Below are 17,544 nucleotides of genomic sequence, written 5' to 3'. Positions count from 1 at the left end.
ACATGACCTGTATTCCTGCATTTGTGGTTGCGGACAGGAAGTAGACTGGCTTGTTTAAGCTCCTTCACCATTTTTGAGGAGGCTCTGGTCGGACTACGTAATTTTGCAAGATTTTGATCTGTGACTAGATAGATGCCTGTGAATGCCTACTGGCTTTTCTTGGATGCATATTTAAAAGAAGCAAGATGATTTCTTTTAATGATGAAGTCATTTTTAGAGATTTTTCTCTTTGAATGTCAAATAATAAATTTTTTTGAGGGGGGAGTGGAGGGGGAAACAAAACCTACCATGCTAGAATTATAACATTGGAAGTTAATTACACTAATTCAGATGGGGTCAGAAAGGTCTCTGCATAGCTGCAGTGAAGTGAAGCATTGGAAATTATGGACAAGGGCTAGCATCTTGCTATATAAACACATGGTCTTTGTGATGCTGATGTCAACAGGAAGATGTGGTCTGCCGCCTCTCAGGAAACACATCAGGTAAACACTTAGAAAGGGTCTCTGCTTGGGCTCCTGAGAAATCTGGATGCTATGTGCTTACTTACCATTTCTTGGCTGCTCCAAAATAGCACATATACAATTACCTTTAAAAATCAAGATACAAAATAATCTCTAGAATATAATGGCCTTTTGATAACATAAAAAGTATTTTAAAAAGCTACATTCCTCCTTACAATTCAAGTATTAATATTTTGAAGAGTCTAATACAGTTTTTTTACAAGGTAAATGATCAGCTCAGTCCCAGGAACCATGCTGAGGACAAATGCCTGAGGCCTGCTCAGGAGGCCCCAGGATGGTTTTCTGTGAAGTCGTCTCTAATTTGCTATCAGACTTATCAGGGACAGAGGTGGTCTCTTCCCTGAGGCTTTTCCATGGCCAGAGGAGAGAACCTGACCCACATTGAGGCTGCTGCCTCACCCTGGCTCAGTCGGACTCTGTCACTCAGTTCTGGACAGTTTCAGAAGCACCTGGCAGGTGGGCTTCCCAGCCACTGAAGACGCAGCTGGGGAAACTGGGGAACCATGATTTGGATGGGAAAGCCTCAGTTCACAGCGTGAAAGGGTGTGCTTTATATTTGCACCAGGCCCTGGGAAGAAAAGTGAATCCACTTTTCACCTGTCTGATAAATGACCAAGAGTGAAATTGTGCAAAGAAAGGGCTTGATCCAAAGTCTTTGATACGGCTGATCTGCCTGGAGCTTGAATCTAAGGAACCCTGGAAGTGAAGAGGAAAGGGAAAGGTACCCCCAAGGTGGCTATACTCCAAGATCCAAAACTAAGAGGTAAGAAAAATCATCTTTGTGATGGCTTCTGGGGAGAGGCCATTTGCTCAGAGTGTTCTGTGGGATCATCTCTCTTTTTAAAGGGAGTCTGTCTGTTGAGATGATGAGATTGCTGGACTCAGAGATGAAGAGGCCTTTCTAGGAGTTCACTTTGTTCTTTCTTGTTTTCCTGAACTTTTATCTTTTGGTCTTGCTGTGTTGTCTGTGGGATTTTAGTTTCCCTGACCAGGGATCAACCTGAGCCCCCTGTAGAGGCAGTGCAGAGTCTCGACACTGGACCACCAGGAAATCCCTCCCTTTGTTCTTTACTCTGCTTTCCTGATCCTTAGGTCCCTAGGAAGTTTAGGCAGCAAAAGAAGAATATATATGTTGTTGTTTAGTCACTAAGTCATGTCCGACTCTTTCTGACCCCATGGACTGTGGCCCAGCAGGCTCCTCTGTCTATGGAATTCTCCAGGCTAGAATACTGGAGTGGGTTGCCATTTCCTGCTCCAGGGGATTGTCCCAACCCAGGGATCAAACCCATGTCTCTTATGTCTCCTGCATTGGCAAGCAGGTTATTTGCCTCTAGTGCCACCTGGGAAGCCCCATGAGTATGTGTGTGTGTGTGTGTATCTATATATATGTCTCTCTCTCTCTCTCTCTCTATATATATATATATATATATATGTCTTTATATATAGATAGATGGATAAATAGATATGATCTGCTTTAGTAACTTGATAACACTCTCTAAGCGAAGCTCATTTTGAGGTAAACCCTGGGGACTCGCTCTCTCACATTGTGCAGAACCAGACCCAGTTTTGTGTTCTGGGGAGATTTCTGGTGGTTCTTCCTTAGCATTTTCTGCGTAGAAGAGAGGTCTTCTGGATGCCCATGTCTCTGCTTGATTCTGCAGGTCTATCCTTCATCCATTCCAAACACTTGCCAGTGAGTTAACCCTTGAACTTCCTACCCCCTGAACATTATTCAGTTTTCAGCAGAATAATTGGGAGCTTAGTCTCTGGGGTCAAACTCTGAGGACGTGTCCCGGCTCTGCCATTTGCTGCCTTGTGTGGTGTTGGAGGAGTTACGGATCTCAAATGGGAATAATGATAGAACATGCCTCTTAGGCTTGAGGATTAAATGAATATTTATGCATAAAGTATTCACAAGCATTCAGAAAGAACTTAAGATTATTACCAAAATCTTGGTTTTTGGAAAGTCGTCTTCATGGGTGATTTTTGGAAGTAGAATAATGTTCTCCTTTTTTTTTTTTTTGATTCAACCAGATAATGGGGAAGCTTTGTGCTTGCAGAACAATGTTCTGACTGTGAGAAACTGGTTTTAGTGATTGTACTTAAGTCTTAACTATTTACGTGTACTAGGACTCTCTAAAGGAAGAGAACCAATAGGATGTGTGTATGTGTCTGTGGGTATAATTTTTTTTAAAGAGAGATTTGAGAAATTGATTCAGGTGATGGAGAGGGCTAGTGAGTCTGAATCTGCAGAGCAGGCAGCAGCTGGAGACTTGTGGAAGAGCTGGTGTTACAGCTCTAGTTCTGAAGCCATCTGAGGGAAGAATATTCCCTCTGTTGGGGAGCCTCAGTCTTTATCTCTGAAGGCTTCCCCCAATTTCATAAGGCCCACCCACATTATGGAGGGTAATCTGCTTTAATCAAAGTCTTATTGGTTGGAATGTTGATCTTTTCCAAAATATACCTTCATTATGACTGGTGTTTGGCCAAATATCAAGGTCTAGTCAAATTGAGAAATAAATTAATCATCACATTATCCTTTAAGAAGAGACATGTCAGACACAGAAAGACAAATACTCTATGATATTGCTTATGTGTAGAATCTAAAATGTACAACAAACTAGTGATATAACAAAAAAGAAGCAAACCCATAGATACAGAGAACAAACCAGTGGTTACCAGTAGGGAGAGGGAAGGGGGGACAGCAGTATAGGGGTAGGGGAATGGGAGGCACAAACTATTGGGGTTAAGACAGGCTCAAAGATATACTATACAACAAGGGGAAGATAGCTGATATTTTGTAATAACTGTCAATGGAGTGTAATATTTAAAACCTTTGTAAAAAATAATAAAAAATATTTTCATGATCTCCTATATATGTATATTGGGCTTTCCAGGTGGCACAGGGGTAAAGAATCTGCCTACCAAAGCAGGAGACAGAGGAGACATGGGTTTGATCCTTGGGTGGGGACGATTCCCCTGGAGAAGGAAATGGCAACCGATTCCAATATTCTTGCCTGGAGAATCCCATGGACAGGGAAGCCTGGTAGGCTACAGTTCACAGGGTCACAAAGAGTTGGACACAACTGAGCATGCATGCATATACATATGTGTACATTTAAATAAAACAGGGTTTGCATACAGACAAAAGGTGGGGGGATGTGAGAATTATGTCTATAATGTTCAGGAAATTTATAAGGGTGTTATTTATACAGAATTCACCTGCTGCATGAAGGTTCATGAGAAACACCTCTTGGCCTTTTCTGTTTACAGAGGAGATGTTGGCTTTTATCTTAGGGACACTGTAAACTACAGAATGAATTGCAGTTTCTATATTTGCACAGGTTGTTAGGGAGCTCAGAGCTGTCACTTGTTTGTAGTCCTAGAGAAGAGTCTAGAACCTTGAGGCATATATTTTAAGTGTTAAGTTAGCCTCTGTATCACATTGATTGTCTTTCCTCATGTTTTTTACTTATGTATCAGTGTCTTTCCCAAGAGTTCGATAGCATAAATCCATCAAATTATTGTAATTCTCTTTCTTGGTCTGTCTGTTCTCAAAGATACTAAGTCCCTGAAAATAGGGATCATGTTTTGTTCACTGTTGAATCACCACTTCTTAGATGCTATGTTAGTATATAGTCTGCAACAGACCCAACTATTTGTTGAATAAATATAATGTATATATATTTTATAAACTATCCCAAATTCACTTCAGAATAAAGCACAATACAATTACTACATAAAATTACCTTTTAGTCTCTATGTAAAATTCTCTATGCATTTTAGGACTGCAATTCTAGATTTGACAGGGAGAAAAAGAGAGCTACTGGGTGATGCCAGGCATTCATTTGAGACGTTGACACAATAATCTTTGTGACTCTTTCATGGAGAATTGATTATTAAAAGTGAGCTGGCTCCTCTTCCTGGAGTTTAGTGGCTTTGATGAGGAGGAAGCTCTAAGCAGACTCTCCTCAAGAGGGCTTGAGGCCTCTGACATTGGTGGTTGCCACCAGAAGAGTCATTTTGAAGATGAATTGCTGTCTTTGGGAGGGATGAGAAGTGCTTGATGCTTTGAGGTGATGAACACTAGTGGATTAAGTTTGTGGATATCTTAACAGTTTAGTTAGTTTTCAGGTGTCAATGAGTTTACCTGTGACCAGGAAGATCTTAACCTTCCCCTCACTTGACCAAACTTCAGACAGGATTCTCCTGGACTCTAGGTCCTTGACCTGCCTTGTCTCTTATTAGAGAGAACTTGGAATTCCACCTGTGCAGAGCTGACTCATTTGACTCCCTGATGCTGGGAAAGATTGAGGGCAGGAGGAGAAGGGGATGGTGGAGGACGAGATGGTTGGATGGCATCACCGACTCAATGGACATGGGTTTGGGTGGACTCTGGGAGTTGGTGATGGATAGGGAGGCCTGGTGTGCTGCAGTTCATGGGGTCACAAAGAGTTGGACAAGACTGAGCGACTGAACTGAACTGGAATTGTAAATTCTCTGCCTCTGTGAGATGTAGGTATTTTAAAAAGCTTCTTGCAGGTTTTACAGGCCAGGAATATATTTCTCAAGCACCTGCACCAAGTCTATGATAGTGCAGGAAGGTGACCCCTCCATCTCCCAGTCTGGAGGGAGGGGGTTCAGGAACCTAGCATCACCAGGAGCCTGTGTCAAAGGAAAGGGTACCTCCTCATCTGTACCCATATCCCAGCTCTATTTGAATTACAAACCGAAATGCCTTTTTTTTTTTTTTTTCATTTTAGAAAGTTTAGTATTTCTAAACCAACACCTCAAGACCAGCAAGCTGTATGGTGGAAAGATACAAGGAGTCAAGCTGAACTTTAGCCCATCCTTGAGTTTAAACAACTATGAGATTAACAGGTGGTTCTAGTGGTAAAGAATCTGCCTACCAAAGCACGAGATGCAAGAGACATGGGTTTGATCCCTGGGTCGAAAAGATCCCCCAGAGTACGAAATGTCACTTCACTCCTGTATTTTTGCCTGGGAAATTCCATGGGCAAAGGAGCCTGGTGGGCTACAGTCCATGGGGTCGCAAAGAGTCAGACACGACTGACCATGAGCATGAGTATGTGCAGGATATTAAACGTGGAAGATGGAACAACCTCCCCTACCTGTCTGTCTGTCCCAGAATTGTCTGGCCACCAAGAAAGACACCCCCTGTTCAGTTGCCTGGTCCCCCCATCCGCTCATCCCACTCTCTGACCCAGTTCTTTCTTGTCTTGCTCAATCTTCCCTCCTGAATGATGTCTGGGATGCGCTGGGTCTCACAGGTGGAGTGTTCTCCCTATGTCAGCAATTCTCGGCCCTACTGCAATAGTTTTTACAAATAGAGGTACTCCGTACCTACATCTGGACTTGTTTTATGACACCAAAAATATAACTGCCATTTTCATCAGTTGCCATATTTCTTCAGCCTCTATGTTCTTCTGGTTCTCTTATTAAACCTCTTTTCTGTTGTACTACACCAGTTACAGGTAACTACAGAAGTATCTCAGGAGGGCAAAGTGATTTTTTCATCACTTAAAACTCTGTAGATTGACACACTAGAGACATGTTTGTCCTATGTTCTTCAATGAAGTGCTCCAACATGATAGAATTTCGTGAATTAATTTTGACATAGATACCTCTGGAAAATTAAAACTAATGAAGTTTTCTAAGAAGCTGAGAATGATTCAAAATTTACAAGCTGAAATTTCTGAAACAATGGCTTATTGACTACACCTTTTTAAAAAAAAGTTCTTGTGATTGTGTATTTTTACCAAGTGTCTGAATCCAGTCTGAAAACTCAGGTTGGATTCTCTCTTCTAACTCCTGTTGCATGTGTTCAGGTAATAACACAACGCGAGGAAAACTAAATACATTTCAAGTGGGTTTGAGAAGTCAAGCAGCTGCAAGTAGAACCACACGATGGATTTTAGATCCAAATCTCTTTATGACCACCTGTTATTTTGGATCAGCCATGCTTTTCTACTCCCAGAAGCTCCCAGTCTCAGCATCCCAGGGCACCTAACGCATGTTTTCAGTTCTCTGCCTCTGTGACTCGCCTGAAAAATATCTCCACTTATCATTACTTGATTTGGGAACTTAGTAATATAGAAGAAAAAAACTGGAAACATTATGGCATCATAGGAGTGGTCCCAGAGCAGAAGTCAGAAGACCTGGGCCCTAATATTGGGTTGTATTTATTTATGGTGATCTTAGGTCACCTGCTAAGGTGGTCAGCTGCTTCTGAGCTGCATCTTGGATAAGTAATTCTTTCCCATGTGGTCATCTGAAGAACAAAATGATAACATGGGGGTTATAGGAGCTTCTTAATATTTAAGTAATATAAATACTTGTTTCACACGTGATCTCATATTTATTTATTTATTTATTTTTGGTTGCACTAGGTCTGCATTGCTGCCTGCAGGCTTTCTCTAGTTGCAGCAAGCAGGGACTCCTCTTCATTGTGATGGGAGGGCTTCTCATTGTGGTGGCTTCTCTTGTTGCAGAGTGCATGCTCTAGGTGCAAGGATTTCAGTAGTTGCGGCACACAGGTTCAGTGGTTGCGGCTGTGGGCTCCGGAGAGCGGGCTCAGTAGTTAACACGGGCTTAGTTCCTCTGCAGCATGTGGAATCTTCCTGGGCCAGGGATAGAACCCTAAACAGAGTATAGACTTATAGAAATACACACATAGTGATTGTTCAGTAAACTTTTGGGGACATGTGACTTGATATGTATAACTGTAAGCAATACTAAAATAAATTCCACAAATAATTCAACACATGTTTATTGTGTGCACATTATTGTGGTAGATCCCTTATGAGGTACAAAAATGCATCAGACATGAATCCTGCCCTCCAGGCACTTACAGTCCATCAGAGAATATCAGAAATGTATATAAGTAACAAGGTAGAAGATCTAGATCTTAAAAGTCCTAGGAGAGGTACAGAAGCAATGCCATAAGAGTTCACAGGAGAAATTATTTTCTAGTTTGGTAAATCATGAAAAAGTTTATGAGGATGAAATATAAGGTGTAACTTGAAAGTGTTAGTCGCTCAGTCGTGTCCAACTCTTTGTGACCCTATGGTCTGTAGCCTGCCAGGCTCCTCTGTCCAGGAATTTTCCAGGCAAGAATGCTGGAGTGGGTAGGCATTTCCTTCTCCAGGGGATCTTCCCCACCCAGCGATCAAACCCTGGTCTCCGGCATTGAAGGCAGAATCTATACCATCTGCGCCACCAGGGAAGCCCCATAAGTCAAATCTGGTCATGAGGCAGGGACTGTCCGGCCCAGGGGAACCAGGACTCTGGCAGGTGCTGAGTGGGCTTTGAGGGACGTGCCTAGATTGTCAGGGGACCGCTGTACTCAGCACTGTGCCTGAGTCCATGTATGTAAATACAGTGCACACTCAGAAGGCATGGACTGGAAGAGGGCTGCCTTAAAATCATGATTCCGTGATACTGACTGATTTGGATTTTCTTCTTACAGATTAAAAAACAAACAAAAGCACCCCAAGACTTCGCATCCTTCTTAGAGTAACCAAAACATTTACCCTAACATTTTTAAGTATGCGATTTTTGGTTAGGTTTCATGTATTACTCTAGTATTTAGAGTTATCAGAACTAGGGAAAAATGGTGAAAAAAAAGTAAGTTTTTGTTTTATGCCCTTGAATATTATGATTTTAGAAGAAATATTAGTCTAATATATTGAATTTATGTTTTAAACATATAGAATTTTCGAACCTATACTTGTTTTTTATTTTCCATCAAGATTTTACAGTTTGGAATTGAGAACTGTGTATATGAATTTCATTCCCTCTAGAGGGTACTAAGATGGAGCAGAGTGTTATGGATTTTGTATACATACATGCACCTATGTATAGGTGTATATATGTACATGTATATGTATATATGCACACATGCATATGTGTGTGTTTATACATAATAGAGGAAGTGAGAGAAATTACTAAATATTATTCCTGTCACCATAAAGTCACCTGATAAATTTAATAAGCATTAAATATTACAGTTACATTGTAATTAGCATCAAATTTATTTTATTAAAAAACAGTCCTTTGTTATGTTATATGCTTTTTAGCATAATGATGTCACTTTATTTTTAAAATCTGATTAAAAATATACTTCTCACACCTGGAGTACAGGAAGGGTGTCTGACAGGAGTTGGGTTTTAAGGCTCGGCTCGGAGGCGCGCCTGAGTTTGAAGCACCTTGGCGTCTGCCTCGTGGCCCGTGGGTTGGCGTCCCCTGGTCACTGGTAGCAGGAGCCCACCACAGAAGACCACGCAGTGCAGGCTTAACCAGCAAGCTAATCTAAATAAACATCCGAGAAGTTCTGAAGCCCCCAATCTCCTCCCCACTCCCTTTATTTTTCCCTCAGACTATAAAGCACAATCTCCTCATCCCCTGAAAGGATGAGGAAATTGCCTGAATCCTCCCCACTCCAGGGCTCCCAGGTTCCTCTGGTGCCGCTTTGCAGGGTGGGGGGCATTGCTGTGCAGCTCCAAAGCCAGACAGAACACCAGGGAGGCTTCTGCAGTTGGCTCGTCTCAGACTCTTCACATCAGATAAAGTATCTGCCAAGTACATCCACTCCCTTTTCCTTCTGCTAGAGGATGTACAGATATGAGTTTTTTTAAAATCCCAAGTTCATCTTCCCATATGCTGTGAAGAACAGTAGTACAAGTAGTTTCTTTTGTGGGACATGCAGTGAGCTTCATTACTTATAGCAAACACTGTCTCTGCATTATTTTTTTGGTACGGTAACTTACTATTTTCTACTAGCTTTTCTTTCTTTATTTTTTTTTTTTGCCACGAGATAGAAAAAACATGATATTTATGTAAGAGTATGATGCCAGCAGATTTCTGACAAGCCCCATTTACATGGTACATTGTTCCACAGGGTGTTTGAGTAGAAAATACAGAAGCACTATCAAACCTACTATTACATTGGAGAAATCATTAGCCTCAAAGGAGTAATAATGGTATGCTATTAAAACCATGAATACATTTTCAATATCTGTAATGAAAAAAAAACTTTATAAATATGTAAATTTCTGTTCAACAAATCCAAAATAAAATGCACTAAAAAACTGATATGTAGACAAAAGTTTATTTACACCATACAACATTTTAAATATTTTATACACAGCTGCAGCAGAGAAAGCTACTCAGAGCTTTCTAGAGAAAACTGCAATAATAAAGATGTGAAATATATTATTCATATAAAAGTGAGATTATTACTTTATTGCATTTAAAGCAATGAAGAATGTAGCTCAACAAACATTCATTTAATGACAAAAACTTTGCTTTTATATTATAAAGTAAAAAGTGTAGTAATGGCCAAACAGACTGTTATAAACTTTAAAAACTGCATAAATATGTACATTGTGCTTCATGGTGAAGTTTTTTGAAAACTAAACCATATGAAGCGGTTACAACATGAATCGTTGCTTGAGGTTTATCTATAAAGATTACCTTACAAATCCATTCCACGGGTACTTACAACACAGGGCAGTCAGGACTGTACACCTGGGCCTCTCTCCACTTGCCTGACCAGGGAGAAGTTACCAAAGCAAACATCACTGACATTTGGCACGTGGAGGTGCTGACGTAGGAGAGTCGCATTGTCTGGAGAGAAATGTCAGGCTTCCCAAGTCTTAAGCGTCAGTGCAAATACATTTTGTCTCCACCGCAGTCCATTTTGATTCTGTTAAACTTCTGTTTGAAAGTCCCCCTCCTGCACGTCCAGAGGCAAACTCAGACATTTCTCCCACTCTGCTGGTCTCAGTTCCAAAGCATCTTTTGCCTCTGTGTCTAAGACATTGATTGTGGTGTAATGTTGGTATTCACTGGGGTTTTTGAAAGTGTCCCATGGATTCTTGTTTGGTGCTGGGTTTTCCTGTCAAGAAGAGAGGGGAAGGGAATCATTTATTTGATGACTTGGATGGCCGCTAGTTGAAATTTCCAGCTAGAGAGCCTGTTTTAAGCTTAATCCAGTTTATGTGATTCAGAGATGATTGGAAATTGTGGCCAGCTGCAGGAAATGGTTTTGATTTCAGTTTTCTTTCATTGAACAAACTGATGAACACCTTCTTTGAGTTACCCTAAAATGTTCCAGCAATCAAAGGAAGTGAATAGTAATATAACAGGCAATGTAGATAATGTTTTGTTTGGGAGCATCTTGTAAAGTGTCAGGATGGCTATAGGTTCAAGTAGGAAGGAGCATTTACACAAAATGTAGAACACTTACATATTTTGGCAGAATCTTTGGTGAGGTTAAAACAAATTGAGGCTATATCATAGGGAAGGTTGTGTAATATTAAAAACTATAACCCAAACTAGCCTTATTTTATAAAATAAAATTTTAGATCTCTATCTTTGCTTAGTTTTTCTTCAAGAAATTACCCGTTTTAGAATATGAAAATGCTACGTGCGATCTATTTTTTTCTGCTGTATATGCTTCACAATTTCCTATACACTTGTATGACACACTACCAAAAACCCTTTCAAAGAGCACAGCTTTTTGGAAGACATATCCGGCAATATAAGGGTTTAAAAAGAAATGTCTATAAGCCATTTCTTCTGAAGTTTCATAGTCCACACCCTCTAATTACCTAAGATTTAAGATCTGCCTAATTATAACTCCGCCAAGAACTTCAATGTTGTAGGTGCTTGAGAAATGTATGAACAGACATCATTTGTGGTTTTTATATCCTGATATTGGCTAGAAGTTAGCAGTAAAATTGCTTTACTTTAGTAGCCAATATATTGCCAATATATTATAAAGTAATTAGCCTCTAATTAAAATAAATAGGTTTATATTAAATAAATAAATACTACAAAAAAATTTTAAAAAATGTCATTTAAAGATTTCTATAAAGTGAGGGGCTTTGAACAGGATTTACTAAACTGAGTAATATCAAAGACAAGAAGAGAATCATGACTGAAATCTCCTTAGGAAGAAGAAAACAGTTCATGGTTGTTGAATCCATTCCTTACCCCTCCACACACAAATTCTGGCCTTCTACTAACTCCAATCAATTAGCAGGGGGAATAGAAAACATGTACCTGAATAATTGTTTGGATTCCACTCAGTAGATTAAACATCATTCTCCAGTATAGTCAAAAGACACAACTTATAGAAATATTTATAACTAGATTATTTTTCTTTTTTAAAAAATTGATTTATTTTTAACTGGAGGATAATTGCTTTACAATATTGTGTTGGTTTCTGCCATACATCGGCATGAATCAGCCATAGGTATACATATGTCCCCTTCCTCTTAAACCTCCCTCTAGAACCTCCCACCCCATCCCACCCCTCTAGGTCATCATGGAGCACTGGTTTGAGCTCCTTGCATCATACAGCAAATTCCCACTGGTTATCTGTTTTATATATGGTAATGTGTATATTTCCATTGTATTCTCTCGATTCACCTCACCTTCTCCTTCCCCCACTGTGTCCACAAGTATGTTCTCTATATTTGCATTTGCTGCCCAGCGAATAGATTTCTAGATTCCATATATTTGCGTATAAGTAGAAATTACATTATTAAAATTCTCAATATGTTAGCTATTTTCAGCACTTGTTAGCCTTAATCATGACATACAAGAAACAAAATAGCTAATAGTAAAGATTTAATAAAAAGTATAACTTTAGGGCATGTACACGGGGTTGATTCTGATTTAGTCAAATACCCTAATATCTCATGAATTACAGTCCTAGAACTCTCCCCTTCTCTCTCTCTTTTCTTTCCCTCTCTCCCCCTTTGCTTCCTTTCAATCTGTGTTTATTTATCAACTGCTCTATGCTGGCATTATATTAGGCACTTGGGAGAGAAAGGTGATACATCAAATATAGAAAAGCACATGGTCCACGAGGGAACATAGATTTAGAGCTCGGTACACACAGGTCCAAATTCCAGTTGCTCCATTCCATATGAATGTGACCTGGAACAACTGACTCCATTTCTCTGAACCTCAACTTTAACATCTGCAAAACAGGTATGCTTTGTCTTTTGGGCCAAAGGATTTAGCAAAAGGTGCAGCTCATCACCTACTTTAAGGGTTGCAAAGATTAAAAAAAAAATGTGGAGAAGCTGAGCATAATATTTGATTTCAATAAATACTCACTAGATAGTAATTATACTTGTTATAAAGGTGTCAATAGTTAAGTGGAGGTATAAAATATATAGATATAAACACACCTACGATCCAGAAAAAGTACTGTGGGAGTTTGGAGGAGGGCGGAAATACAGCTTCCTTTTGTGGAGAGCACAGAGCCCTTTTTGAGGAAAATGACTTTAGGCCTGGCAGAGAAGAATGCGCTTTGTCAGGAAGACATATGAGTGGCTGGAGGTCAGGTGGCTGGAAAAGTATGTGTACTAAGTTCAAATCCAGACGGCGTAGAAATGGGGCCTCTCAGAACACAGACCAATTTATTTCAGTTGTAGTGAAAAAGAATATTAGAAAAAAAAAATCAAGCAAAGATGAAAGTCAGATCATAAGAGGCTTTGTCTGCCAGGCTACTTCTCAATTTGGAATTTATTTTGTAGGCAATGAGGAATGGTTGGGGCTTCGGGGGCACTATAGGGATCAGAACAATCAGTCATCAGTGGAAGGGTTCAAGGGCAGAAATTCTGCTGAATCAAGCCATGGAGTGGATTTATCCATCTTGGAGGAGGGTTGTCTCAAGGAGCTTTAAGGGAATCCTAAGTTTGACAGAAAGCTAATTAGTTCAATCATAAAAGAAGTCAAAATATGTAAAGTGCTAGTTCATTTGCTTTAAACACGACTTCCACAAATATTGTATATTAATGCATATGTGTAGAATCTAGAAAAATGGTATAGATGATCTTATTTGCAAAACAGAAAAAGAGACACAAATGTAGAGAAGAAACATATGGATGCCACAGGGGAAGGGAGGGTGGAAAGAATTGGGAGATTAGAAGTGACATATATACACTATTGATATTATGTATAAAATAACCAGTGAGAGCCTACTGTATAGGAAAGGGGACTCTACTCAGTGTTCTGTGGTGACCTACGTGGGAAGGAAATCTGAAAAAGAGGGGATAGATGTGTGTGTGTGTGTGTGTGTGTGTGTGCATAGCTAATTCATTTTTCTGTACAGCAGAAACTAACAACATTGTAAAGCAACTATACTCTAATAAATATAATTAAGTGTTTCTTCATGTTTAGAATAAGTGTGATTTTCCTTTTATATTTTAAAGATCCAGCACTGCGGATACAGGAAATAAAAAGGCTAATTTTAAACTTTGTCAGGATGTCTTGTTTCTAATTTCAAAGAGTATTGTTGCCAATACACAGCTGATTGAATTTCTGAGTTAGGAATACATTAATGAATGAGGTTCATCTCCTCTGGCATCCTACAGCACTCCCTGCAGAGCTGCGGTTCCCACCACGGCTCACAAGTGCGTGGACACCCTTGCGTGGAGAAGGACCACCACAGCCAGCAAGCAGGGCAGGAAGCCGGAAGCGGGGGATAGCGCCCCTGGGCCACCCATCTTCCTCTGTGGTCGGAGGGTGATGGATTGTCATGGAGAGACTGTGACCTGTTCAATGGTCCAAGGAACAATCAACCCTGGAACAGCCTATGGGGGTTACTGAATTCAACAGGGAGAGCCACCTGGACCAGGAAAGCTTTCAATGGAGGCCTGAATCTTGATATAAAATTCAGAGTTAGAATAAGTTCCTGAATTGATGCAGTTGTATTACATTCATTTGTTTGTTTGTTTGTTTTTGAGCTCAAGTGTAGAATGGAGATGTACTTAAACTGAAGCACGTGTGATAAAGGACTAATAAACTATAAACTCAATATAAGCCAACATGCATAAGGGTTCCAAAAATGCTAATGTGGTCTTAGGCTGTATAAATAGAAAGAGAACATTCATAGAATATGAGAATTCAGAGCCACCCGAAACATGCCTGTTTGTTTCCCCAAATTTCCTCGTCAGGGCAGACAGGTAAGTAAGACAGGTGGGTAAGTCCCTCCCCGCCTCCATCCATCCTTCTTTTCCCCCTTCACTGATCTTTTCTTCCCTCCCTCTCTTCTTTCTTTCCTTCTTCCAACCTTTTTTTCTGGGGGGAAAGTGAAAGATCCCTATGCCTATTCTATAGGATGATGGGGCTGTTAACCATACCTATTCCTTGGAGGAGATTCAGGTGCTGTCCTGCCTAGAGGCAGGGAGATAGATAGAGGTCTTCTGGTTTCCCTTTTATTCCCCAGATTCTACATAATTACAGTCATTTGCATTGAAAGGCAGGTGTTGTGAGTTAGTAGCCAGAAAAAAAAAAAGGAAACAGACTTTATTGAGGTTTGTGTTTTGAAAATCTCTTTCTCCACCCAATTAGGCACTGTTTCATTAGCAACATGCCACTATGAATTACAGGATAATAAATTCACTCACATGTTCCTTATTAATCAAAACGGAATAAGGATGTTTTTTCCCTCTGTTCACATGTATTTAGGACAATAGTGAAGCAGCAATGACAACTATCCTCCCCACTCCTAACCTCCCAAATGATAAATATTTATAAATCTTTTCTAGAAGAGGCAGGCTGCTGCAGAGATGTGCTGTAATTAGGATGCTATTTTGGTTGTCAGGAAACTGAGATACCGATATTTGTGCCATTAATGATTTAATACCCAGACCATACAAGGGGAAATTACAATCATATTATAGCAGTCAGCCAGCTGTATCTGTTGCATAAGTCTTTCAAATTTGTAAGCATAACCTTCTCCTTTTAAAAAGAAAACAAGAACTTTCTTCAATTCATTTCAATGTTAGCTTTCAGGATTTCAAAATGAATAGCTAATGAGTTTAGAGCTAATTTCAATGGTGCAATTTTCATTTTCCTGCTCACTAAAAATTGACAGTTTAATATTTGGTGGTGTTGGGGGGTGGGTAGATGAGAAAGAATACTGCATACAGTGTTTTCTGTATGCTTCATGTTGATGATTCCACATAATGCATGATTCTTGCTGTATGGAGGAAAATAGAGTGATATACACAAACTGTTTAGAGACCAGTGACGAGTTAAAGTCTATAATATTTCATTTAACAAATGCAGATTAAACTATTTGACATGTAAGAAATCAAGAGTGGCCATTTATTGATAACTTACTGTGTATGGCCATCATGCTTTTTTGTACTAAGAGGAATACAAGCAAAACACAGAGACACATAAATGCTTCCTCTTGATAAGTGAATAGCATTAATTAGAAAGCCAGGACTAAGACTCATACATGTATGAAAGAATTACTAGCATGAGAAGGTGACCAGAAACACCTCAGAGGATGTGTATTTCAGAACACCAGAGGCTGGGAGGAGGATAGCCGGCCAGGGTCTGCAAACGTGTGAAGCTGAGAAAAAGTGCCACACTTGGAGAGAAGAGGGTCAGAGGGCGGGCCATCCCAGCTCTAATTCTCAGAGCTGAGTCAGAGAGTTAGCTAGTGGCTGGTAAGGCCCCTCCCGCTTTGGCAAGTGTGAAGATCCAAGGGGCACATTATCAGACTACTTTCTATGCTCAGTTTAGGAGAAAACTGAGCTTCAGAAATTGAGCTGGGTAACTTGCTCAAGCTCAGATAGTTCTTGGCTGAGCTTTCTACTACAGGTCTTTCGCAACTTACCATGGATGCATGGTAAGTTCATTCCCATGAATCTCATCATAGTTGAAAATAACATATGCTCAAAGTGCATTCAGTACACCTAATCTACTGACCGCCATAGCTTAGCCAGGCTTTGTTGTTGTTCGGTCACTAAGTCATATCCAACTCTTTGCGAGCCTAGGGACTGCGGCACGCTAGGCTTCCCTGTCCTTCACCATCTCATGTAATTTATGGAACACTGCACTGAAAGTGGAAAACAGGGTGGCTGTCTGGGGAGAGAACGGTTGTCAATGTGTGGTTGTTCATCCTTGTGGTCTCAGGGCTGACTGGGAGCTGTGGATCTCTGTCCCTGCCCAGCATCATGGAAGAATACTGGACCACACATCACTAGCCAAGGAACACACCAACATTCAAAATGTAAAGTGTGACTTCTGAATGCACATTGCTTTTGCACTATCATAAAACTGAAATATCTTGTTGAGCCATCATACTGATTTCTAGACCCATGATCCAGCGCTCTCACAAATAATGGCACAGCCTTCTCTGGAGCTCTGACCGTGCCACGCACAAAGTAGTTGCCAAATATCATATTTGATTAAGTCCTATGCTAGGGTTATAGTTAGAAGGACCAAGTGAAGAGAGTGGTCAAAGCTAACGATCAAAGCCCCCAGCACTGATGTGTATCCTGAAACTCTGGGGGAAAACCTACCTCTCGAGTTTCAGGTAATAACTCTCTCTCTATAGATAGGTGTGCTTATTATCTATATGTTATATATTTATAATACATCTTATTTATATTATATAGGTTATATACATTACATGTTATGACTTTAAAATGCCAGGCATTCAAATGAAAATATTTAATCAACTCTTTGGACATTTGAATGAACTGGCTTTTAGCTCTGATTATAAAAAGGCCAGGTGAATCCAGCACATTTTTATATATATATAAAACTCATTCTAATTAGCCCTTATACTTGAGAACATTTGAACTATGAACAAAAAACTTTAAAATTCTGTTATTCCTAATTTGCCTCTGAGTACAATTCAAAGCACCATTGGGGGATTTTTTTTTTTTTTTCAATTTTCCATTCTTGTATTCCTGAGACAGCATCAGCACCAATGAAGCGATGTACACTCACCAGACTGCTTGTATTTGGTATATCCCGAAATCTGTCCAAAGTTTGAAATTTCTGATTGAGCTCCTGAAATAGCTCCATGTGCCTCTTCCTTGTATGCATAACCTTCTGCAAGAGAAAGTATGATGACTCACATTTCTCATCTGATTTACGCATTAAAAAAAGAGATTTAATACTTTATTACACTAATAAGAAAAATCAAGTTTTGCAGGTAGTAGGAGGTCCCAGAAGA

The 17,544-nt window shown here is 39.9% G+C and overlaps 1 protein-coding gene across 4 annotated transcripts in view; it reads right to left on the bottom strand.

The window, feature by feature from the left end:
* Positions 1 to 9,333: 9,333 nt before the first annotated feature.
* The window catches only part of ADGRB3 (adhesion G protein-coupled receptor B3), an 884,916-nt gene continuing 876,705 nt past the window's right edge, over positions 9,334 to 17,544 (bottom strand). For 3 of the 4 annotated variants that reach the window (XM_055534757.1, XM_055534756.1, XM_055534758.1), the window contains 2 exons: positions 17,316 to 17,420; positions 9,334 to 10,440 (listed from right to left, as the gene is read on the bottom strand). In XM_055534757.1, the coding sequence (XP_055390732.1) occupies positions 10,252 to 10,440; positions 17,316 to 17,420 (294 nt within the window). In that variant the 3' untranslated portion in view covers positions 9,334 to 10,251. The remainder of the gene's footprint in view (positions 10,441 to 17,315; positions 17,421 to 17,544) is intronic. The other variant, XM_055534759.1, reaches the window with a different exon arrangement.

Source organism: Bubalus kerabau, chromosome 9 (genome assembly GCF_029407905.1).
Source record: "Bubalus kerabau isolate K-KA32 ecotype Philippines breed swamp buffalo chromosome 9, PCC_UOA_SB_1v2, whole genome shotgun sequence".
Classification (NCBI taxonomy): domain Eukaryota; kingdom Metazoa; phylum Chordata; class Mammalia; order Artiodactyla; family Bovidae; genus Bubalus; species Bubalus kerabau.
This window is presented reverse-complemented; position numbering and strand designations above follow the sequence as displayed.